This window comes from Coloeus monedula (assembly GCF_965178545.1).
Source record: "Coloeus monedula genome assembly, chromosome: Z".
NCBI lineage: Eukaryota > Metazoa > Chordata > Aves > Passeriformes > Corvidae > Coloeus > Coloeus monedula.
This window is the reverse complement of record NC_138822.1, coordinates 84,475,768-84,485,107: the sequence shown is the minus strand read 5'-3', so window position 1 is coordinate 84,485,107 and position 9,340 is coordinate 84,475,768. Positions and strand designations below refer to the sequence as shown.

The window sequence follows — 9,340 nt, the reverse complement described above, 5'->3', positions numbered from 1 at the left end:
CTTGTCCCCAGTCCCTGTGCAGCTCTCCTGGAGCCCCTTGAGGCCCTGCCAGGGGCTCTGAGCTCTCCCTGGAGCCTTCTCTTGTGCAGCTGAACACCCCCAGCTGTCCCAGGCTGGCTGCAGAGCAGAGGGGCTCCAGCCCTGGAGCATCTCGGTGGCCTCCTCTGGACTGGCTGCAGCAGCTCCAGGTCCTTGTGCTGTTGTTCCCCAGGGCTGGGGCAGCTCTGCAGGTGGGGTCTCCCCTGAGTGGGGCAGAGGGGCAGAATCCCCCCTGCCCTGCTGCCCACGCTGGGGATCAGCCCAGGGCAGGGTTGGACTTGCAGAGACTGAGAGCCCAGCAGCCCCAGGACAGCCCTGCAAGCACAGCTGCTTTCCCTCTGCACATCTCCTCACCCAGCAAAAGCAAATTCCCCGAAGGAACTCAGCTGAAAAGATATTTTAGAGCCAGAATGTTACATCTTCCTGCCTTTGTGGTGTTGAACCACCATTTGAATACAAAACAGAATGGAAAAAGGTGTCTGAAATACCTTATCCCCTGAAAAATACAATGTCTTTTTGCTGAATATGTGGGGTGACAGCAGGGCTGTGGGGCAGTGTGACTGACCCCCCCTCCACAGCACAAATGTTAAACTAAATTAACTAAATTAACATTAACTACTCGTATTAAATCCGACAGGGTGTGAGCTGCGTGTCCCAAAGTACTGTGGGCACTGGCACAGCTCTCTGTGTTTGTGGATGTGTCTGTTCCTCGGTTCACAAAGCATTTACTGTGTCCCCACCCTGCTCCCCAAAACGCTTCCATCAAATTCCTGCGACTTGTTCTACCTCAAGGTGCCAATCAGGGTGTTTTTATTGATAATAACAAACCCATCACGCTGTCCCGGTGACCGTGTGCCAAACCACTGATCTCCGTGAGACCCAGGCCAGTCCTCCCACCTCACCCAGAAAACTGGTTTCTGGAACCAAACCACCCCAGGTGAACAATTAACGTGCTTTTCCTTACAGACGAGCGTAATTCGGTAAGGGCCAATCCTTTTTAAAGTCTGTTTAAAACAAATAAAAATAAAAATGCTTCCCAACGAAGACTGTGTTTATTTGGCATTGGCAGCTGGAGAGTCCCGCCGTGGGCCGTGGGGAGAGGCTGGAACATCCACAGCCACATTTCCCTTCCCAGATTCTGGATGTAGAACCCAGACCCCGGCTCGGGCTCTCCATCCCCAACACAGAAGCACCAGACGGGAGCAGCCGGCTGTTCCTGTGCTGCAGGGACCTTCCTTGTCAGCATCTCCTGCAGACCTCAGCAGAGGGGATGTTCACCCTCCCTCCCTCTGATCAGCGCTCGTCCTTCCAGCGAGGAGCGTCTCTGCTCTTACAAAACTCTTCTCGTTCTCATTTCCTCCCTCTTCCCCTTTCCCATGTCGCAAAACGCTGCTTCTGCAGTTTTAACAAGTCCTTCCACTGGTAACAGCTACAAAAAATGGAACTAAACTTAGAGGAACTCTTCCAGGAAGGCAGAAGAATGTTTAAAATAAGTTATTCAAAGCTTAAAAATTTTTTTTTTTTTTAAATCTTCCTTTACATACCCAGAACTTGTTAAAACTCCCTCATGGTGCCTCCAGGACCAGAGCAGAGTCCTTGTCTGCTGACAGATGAAACTCTCAGGCAGATACATTTGAATGCAAAGGAATTTTGCACTCTGCTGACCAACAAATGATGAATGGAAAGATAAACTCATTGAGAAAATAGGCAATTTACAGTCCAGGCTTTTCCTTGCTGGCACACGCGTTCCCATTACTTTAATTCAGGCTTCATTAGCGGTCAGACTTACGAAGTAATTCAGGATCCAGACTTAGGAGAGTGGAGCATGGTAAGCAAGGACACATGGCTCTGCTAGAGAAGAGGCACCTGTAACTTGTTTCCAAGCCCTGGAGTACATTGAATTGGAAGTACAGAAATTTTACGTGGCTCCAGCACTGTGTCCTCTGACCCAGTGGCACAGCCAGAAGCAATCATTCTGTAACCTGGCAGTGTGCCATCTGCCCTTGAGCGCAGACCTCGCAGCCTTCAGCTTCGCTGCTCGGTTCGGGGCAAAGGAGCCCTTCCTCCTCCACGCCCCTACAGGGTAAATTCCACTAAAATCCACTAATGTGTCAATTGTACAGCAAGTTACAGACCTGGTGCTCGGAGAGGACCTGAGCCGTTGCTCCAGTTTGATACTCTTGCTGTCCTTTACCCAAAATGACCCCTTCTTACCCAGGATTGGGACCCTAAATCAAAGGCCTGGAGCTGTGCCCTGAACTTCCTGTGACAGCTGTGGATGGGCTTAAAAACAGGAGTTTTTGGTTGTTCCAGTGAGGAAACAGATGCAGCAGCATGGGCCAGGACAACAAAGTTGTTCTTTCCCTGTATGAAACTCAGAACAGCTGGAGTCTGCCCAGCTTCTGGCTACCCAAAATAGAGTGTGGTACCAAGGTCTCTGCGCCTGCCATCGGTTGCTGTCAAAGGAAAGACAGACAACTTGTGGGGAGATGGAACATGTTACTGCATGATCCATATACTCTGCCTGTTTTACACACTATTTCTGGGAGAAAACATAGAGACCAGCGCGTTTCTGCTCCACAAGTCATGTTCTTCAAGTCTGCAACTCTTCCCAGTACCATTTTTTTAAGAAATCAATGAATCCCTCCGCATCTGCAGCACATTTGAAGCAAAAATATTAACGCTGGTGTAATTCTGCTTGGATTTAGCGTGAACACGGGCAAGACAGAGTCTGTCTGAAGGACAGGGATAACCTGTGGAATTCATCCTGATCCGTTTAGCCAGACACTGGGGAATCACACTCCTTTTGATTTTCTTTGAAGCCTTTGCTGAATTACAGCTGCAGGAGTACCAGCACAGGCTCTGGCAGCTGCCCGCAAACCTGACAGAGTGTTCAGTGCTGGTTAGACAGCTACCACGTGTTTCAGCTTCCAGGATTACATCCCAGGGGATACTTGGGGCACGTTTTTCAAGAGCACTGGTGTTACTTTGGATCAGCAAATCCAGCTAAAATTTGAGAAACACCAGCTTCGAGTGTGAAGTGGGAAGAACGGGAGATAAAAGCTGGGTCTATGTATCCCTTAACTGAAGGAATAAAGTCATGGCAGAAACGGACTGAGTATGTGCAGGTGAAATTCCCCCATAGGAGTATTTCTGCAGACACAAATGTGCTTCTATCAGGATAATTTATCTTTTAAAATGCTTTTGCAGGAACAGTCTAAGGGAGACTATTTGCCATCTGCCCAGAGGCTGCCAGAGCATACCTCCAAAACTTCACTGGGTATGCAAATTCAGTGCTGTGCTTTAGAGCTTTGAATGGATCAAATTGTTAAAGAGTCATTCACTTCTGACAGGAAGCCTAAAAACTCCATTTATTTATGAGAAAAGTTCACATGCGGGTGGAGAATTAGAAGAGCTCCTGTCCTTGAGCACAGCAACACCCCCAGTTACAAACACTCGGCAGAGCTCCCAATGCTTTATTAATTTTGGCATCCCCTCACACACAAATCAGTAACAGTGCCAAAATCCTGTGCACCGGTCTGACAGAGATGTTATCCAGAGGTTTTTAGTGGGCAAGACGCCAGAAATGCCACGCAGAGGAGCCCTCCTGAGGGGCACATTGAGCCAAACAACCCCGTGCTGTGCCCCAGGAGTCTGCGCCCGAGGAAAGGCCCCGGGCTGGGGAGGCTCAGGCTGTTTGTGTTCTGGGCAGGCTGGGTGTCTGTCACTTGGGAATTCACTTGTTCTGGGCAGGCTGGGTGTCTGTCACTTAGGAATTGACTTGTTCTGGGCAGGCTGGGTGTCCGTCACTCAGGAATTCATTCCAGGTTCCAGGTGCTGGACCATCCTTTCCTCCTGCTTTACGAAAGCAGCACAACTCGGTGCAGTTTGCAGCGGCTCCTGCACTCCACGGAGCAGAGCTGGTTGGGACAGCAGCGACAGCAGCAGCAGCAGCAGCAGCAGCAGCAGCAGCAGCAGCGCTCCCTCCAGTGCCGCCCCACTCCCCGTGCCCGCAGCCAGCTCGCTGGCACCACCGTCATCACTTTTTCAGTGGAATTTCTATTGTCATGAAGTCCTCAGCCAGCGTCACTTCTTGGCCACGCAGCGCGGACTCTGCCTGCCTCTTCAGCAGGGTGACGTCCGCGTCGCCCTGCCCTCCCTGGCCAGCGGGTTTGTACCTCTGGCTGAAGTGAGTCAACACCAGCTTCTTGGCCCCACACAGCTGCGCGAATTCCGAAGCCATTGCGGGCGTGCTGTGCCCGTGCTCCCGGGCCTTGTCCTGCTGGGTGTCGTCCAGCGTGGCCTCGTGCACCAGCACGTCTGCCTCGTGGCACAGCCGCGCCGCTCCGGCCCCCGGCGCCCCCGAGCAGTCGCCCAGGACGCAGATCTTCCTGCCAGGAATGGGCGCTTCCAAGACGTCAGCGGGAGAAATTGTTGCTCCGTTTTCTAGAACAACTGCAGTCCCACTCTTCAGTTTCCCATACAAGGGACCCGGCTGGACTCCTGGTAGGTAAAGGCAGGAGAGCCCGTAAGTATGATGTTAATTATGGTGTAATTATGTGAGTGTCAGCTTTGGAAGGACGTCACTTGAGATGTGCTAGATATAGAGCTATCTCACTGAAAAAAAGCACAACCTCAATATAAAAATCAATTGGTATTTCACATTTTTCATACAAATTAAGAGCTTGTAACACTAGCAGGACGGGTGTCTGAAGAAAATCACAGAATCCTAGGATGGCTTGGGTTGGAAGGGACCTCAAAGATCATCCATGGGCAGGGACACCTTCCACTGTCCCAGGTGATTCCAGCCTGGCCTTGGACACTTCCAGGGATCCAGGGGCAGCCACAGCTGCTGAGGGAAACGATATAAAAACCCCCCAATTATATTCTTCATATTAAAGTCAATAAAGTGACACAAATACACTGGCCATTGTTTTCCTGACAGCCACGCTGAGCTGTTTAAACTTTGGCACCTGAGCTTGTTTGCTCTTCCCGGCATGGAAATGGTCTGTGGTATTACCTGGCACCCGTGTTACACACCAACTCAGAGTGCTGCACAGGGCTCAGCCCCCAAAATGCCTTCGACAGAAAATGGAAAACTGAATTAAAACAGACCACGGGCAGAGACAGCAGCTCTGCTTTGCTAGAACTCGTAGGAAGGTGATCATAAAAGAAGTAAAAAGAGGAGAAATAAGTCACAGTAGTTACCAAGGTCTTTCAGTTTCTGCACATTGAGCCTCCCAGGCCGGGGCTTCTCTTCCAGCACGAAGCCGAAGGAGGGGATGCGGTGGAAGAGGCGGAACGCTCTCACAACCAGCTGCTCATCCTCCAACAGCAAGTAGGAGTCTTCTCCTGGATCCAGGCGCAGAACTCTCCCTGGAGGCCCCAGGCGAGTTGCCTCGTCTCTGTCCAAGCCAGAAAAGTCCTTGAATTCTTCTGCGGGGCACTGGTCCCGCGTAGGGACGAGCTCGTGGACAGTGTAGGGAAAGAGGAGCTGTGAGTGGGACAGCTCCAGACTCCTCCACAGGAAGCTCCGTAGTCCCAAGGGCCCATAAATATCCACAGGTGGCTTGTTGGGGTCAGCGTTACTCTGGAGGCTGAGCGTGCACAGCAGCCCAGGAAGTCCAAAGAAGTGGTCGCCGTGAAGATGAGTTATGAAAATCTTGGTAATTCTGGCTGTTGATCAGAACAGGAAAAGATAAAACCAGGGAAAGACAGGAAAATAAACTGTGCAACAACTTGGAAATGATCACTGTTTGGCAAGATGTTTGAAATAAGCAGGGAGGGAAATTAAAATAAAGCCAGTGTTTAACAAACAAATCCCAACCCAAAAGGTGTTTTTTCCCCATCCCTTCCACACAAGGTTTATTTTGATTTGCCAAGAGAAGGCTGCAGAGATGCAAGTTTGAGTTCCTTCTAAGCCAGGCAATCTACAAGCACGGAATGGGACCGGCTGCTGACATCTGCCACGTGAGACACAAAGAAGTGCTCGGAAGACTCTGAGCTTAAATCCTACAGGGAAACTGCAGACTAATAAGGAACACAATGTGGAATTTGTGTTGCTCCTCCTTTTGACTCTACCACGTGAAATGAACAAAATTTAAAAAAACCCCAAACCAGCAGGTAGTTTTGATTTCGGAGTTTCCTAAGAGGCAAGAACGCCACCGTTCCTGACTGGTTTGTTTGAAACGAGTGACAAGCTGCACTGGAAATGGCTGGGCTTCCTTTCGTGCCTGAGCTGTGTCACCCCTGCCCCTGCTGGGCTGGAAGAGCCCAGAACCTTCTCTCACTGCAGACACGTGTACTTTAATCGAGCTGCCTCCATCTCCTCTGCTGAGTTCCCACTTCCACACGGCAAGACACTTCCTCCAGCACCTGCTGGGATCGAGCCAGAGGAGTGACAGAATCTCCTTTTGTTTTAAGATGAATTTATTAAAAATCAGTTAATTTCATAGAAATTAGTCTATCTACCTGTCATTAAATTCCCTGATAGCTTCAGAGCTTGGAGGAGCAGGATCCTGTTCTGTTTGTAACTCACAATTCATTACTGGGGAGACAGAGTCAGCTCCTGCCACTGCGGACTGTGAAAGGAGTGACTGGAGGTGAGCTTTATTTCTGATTTACCTGCCAAAACGTGGAAGTTACCCCAAATACACACAGCCCCTCTTGAAAAGAAACATTTACCCACAGGAAGACTCGCGGCAGGTTTCGCTTAGAGCAGCCTCCAGACGAACAACACAGCGCTCCTGCTCCAAGCTGCTCTGTGGTGCCAAGCCCGAGACATTAACTCAGGGAAGCTTGGTTCTGGAAGGCAGTTCTCCACCAAGGGGCAATCAGGGATTGCTGCAGAGCAGGTTCAGCAGCAGCGTTGCAGTATCCGTGCTGTAACACGGCAGCTGCCGCCCAAAGCAGCCCCCTCCGGTGCTCGCGCTTGTTCCTCCGCATTCAAACACCACGAGGTGCTCCAACGAGGACAAAGCACTTTGTTTAACCTCACGAAACCTCTCCCCCTCCCTCACCAAAACGCCTTCCCACAGCACCAACCTGCTCTGAGGTGGCTCCTCATGAGCTGTGTCTGCGTCCCCTCCCCGCAGTCGAAGAGCCAGCACTGCCCTTCCCTGCGCAGCACCAGCGCCGACGCTCCCCGGGCTGGGGAGGGGTAGGCTGAGCCCGTGCCCAGGAAGGTGATATCCAGAGACATCCCGAGGCTGGGAAGGCACCTGCAAGAGAGATCTGGAGCTGCGGGGCGTCAGGTGCTGGTGTCTGCTCCCCGTGACAGGGACAGCACAGACTGGAGCGGTGCCAGGGAGGTTTAGGTTGGAGATCAGGGAAAGGTTCTTCCCCCAGAGGGTGCTGGGCACTGCCCAGGCTCCCCAGGGAATGGGCACGGCCCCGAGGCTGCCAGAGCTCCAGGAGCGTTCGGACAGCGCTGCCAGGGATGCCCAGGGTGGGATTGTTGGGGTGTGTGTGCAGGGCCAGGGGCTGGAATGGATGATCCTGGTGGGTCCCTTCCAGCTCAGGAGATTCTGTGATTTGATGTCTTTACACAGGGAAACCAACAAACTTTTTTGTTTTAAATGAAGGCATCCTCCACAGTTCAGTGTGAGGATCAAACTCCCTTTCCCTTAAAACATAAAAATAAAAACTCCCTGGAGCATGGTATGACAACACATTATTTACCAGCAGAGATTTCCTTTTCATGTCGGTGGAAGACTGCAAGCACACGGCCCAAGCACAAGGCCTTTGTGGATTACCAGGGAAAACAGCCCTATCCAGCTGGAACAGCTCTGATCTCCAGCCCCACTATTGTTTATTTCCTCTGAGCTCTGTTTAAATGTTGAGTTTTCCTGCACGAGCTTTCCCTCCAGGAGCCCTTTCAGAATGACTATCGCCAGTCTCTGCTGACATTCCAACAGCAGCCCTGGATTTCGGGAGCAGGCAGCCCAGAAACGCAGAGAGGGAAGGGTCACTTCCCTCAGAAGAAGTTTGGAGACCACGACAGGTGGGAGTGACCTGAGGGCACAGGCAAGGGAACACCTGTTTCACCCTAAATATCTGTACCCCAGTTGTTGATGTATCAGTGATAATGTCTAAATGAGGAGCCTGGCTGGTTTGCAGGGGCCAGACAGCCTCTGGAAAACTGTGCCAGGAGCAGAATGTCCCTGAGGACAACCATGTGGGGCCCCCTCACCTCATGGAGTGTGCTCTCGCCAGCATTAAGTCTTCCCAGAATTTGTTCCTGTCTTGTTTTCAGGAGAATTTAAAGCTCCAGGTGCCTTAACATCTTTCAAAAGATTTCTCACGTTTAGTTGTTTTTAGAGGAGTTTCCACAACTTTCCATTTCTTTTTTCCCTGTAAGGGTGGGCAGGCCCTGGCACAGGGTGCCCAGAGCAGCTGTGGCTGTCCCTGGATCCCTGGCAGTGCCCAAGGATCGGGGCTTGGAGCAATGTGGGATAGTGGAAGGTGTCTCCCTGCCCATGGCAGGGGTGGAACTGGATGGGCCCTGAGGCCCCTCTAACCCAAACCATTCTGTGATTCTGGAATTCTAAAACCAAGCACTCTCTTCCCCGGTGGGCTTGCAGGGTCCTCTGAAGCACGCCAAGGTGCAACCTGACCTTGGGGGCTCCGGGGGAGCAACGATCAATGTCCACCACACCCCTAGAAGCGGAAATAAACACTTTGCAAATGCAAATATTTGCATTTGCCTTTTCTTTTGTGTAAAACCATGGAATCATACAAGAATTGAATGGTTTGGGTTGGAAGGAACCTTGAAAATACTTACATTCCACCCCCTGCCATGGGCAGGGACACCTTCCACTGTCCCAGGCTGCTCCAAGCCCCGTCCAGCCTGGCCTTGGACACTGCCAGGGATCCAGGGGCAGCCCCAGCTGCTCTGGGCACCCTGGGCCAGGGCCTGCCCACCCTCACAGACAGCAATTCCTTCCCAATATCCCATCCAGCCCTGCCCTCTGGCACTGGGAAGCCATTCCCTGTGTCCTGTCCCTCCATGCCTTGTCCCCAGTCCCTCTGCAGCTCTCCTGGAGCCCCTTTAGGCGCTGCCGGGACCGACCTCCCCTCAGCCAACCCCGGCTCCGTCCGCGCTTCCCGGCCCGGGCTCGGGGCATGCGGGACACAGAGCGGGGGCCTGGGGACTCGGGGATGGGGTACCGGGGCTCGGACAGGCCCGCCCCGCTCCGGGCCCGCTCCCGGCCCGGCCCTGCCCGCTCCCGGCCCGGCCCTGCCCGCTCCCGGCCCGGCCCTGCCCGCTCCCGGCCTACCTCCCCCGGCGGCGTCAGGCGAG

The 9,340-nt window shown here is 52.5% G+C and overlaps 1 protein-coding gene across 1 annotated transcript; it reads right to left on the bottom strand.

The window, feature by feature from the left end:
- Positions 1-3,530: 3,530 nt before the first annotated feature.
- Positions 3,531-7,472, bottom strand: ELAC1 (elaC ribonuclease Z 1). The gene is given in 3 exon segments (XM_082301982.1): positions 3,531-4,542; positions 5,248-5,710; positions 7,082-7,472. Coding segments are annotated over 3 exon segments (1,086 nt in total). The 5' UTR covers positions 7,241-7,472; the 3' UTR covers positions 3,531-4,078.
- Between the last annotated feature and the right edge of the window lie 1,868 nt (positions 7,473-9,340).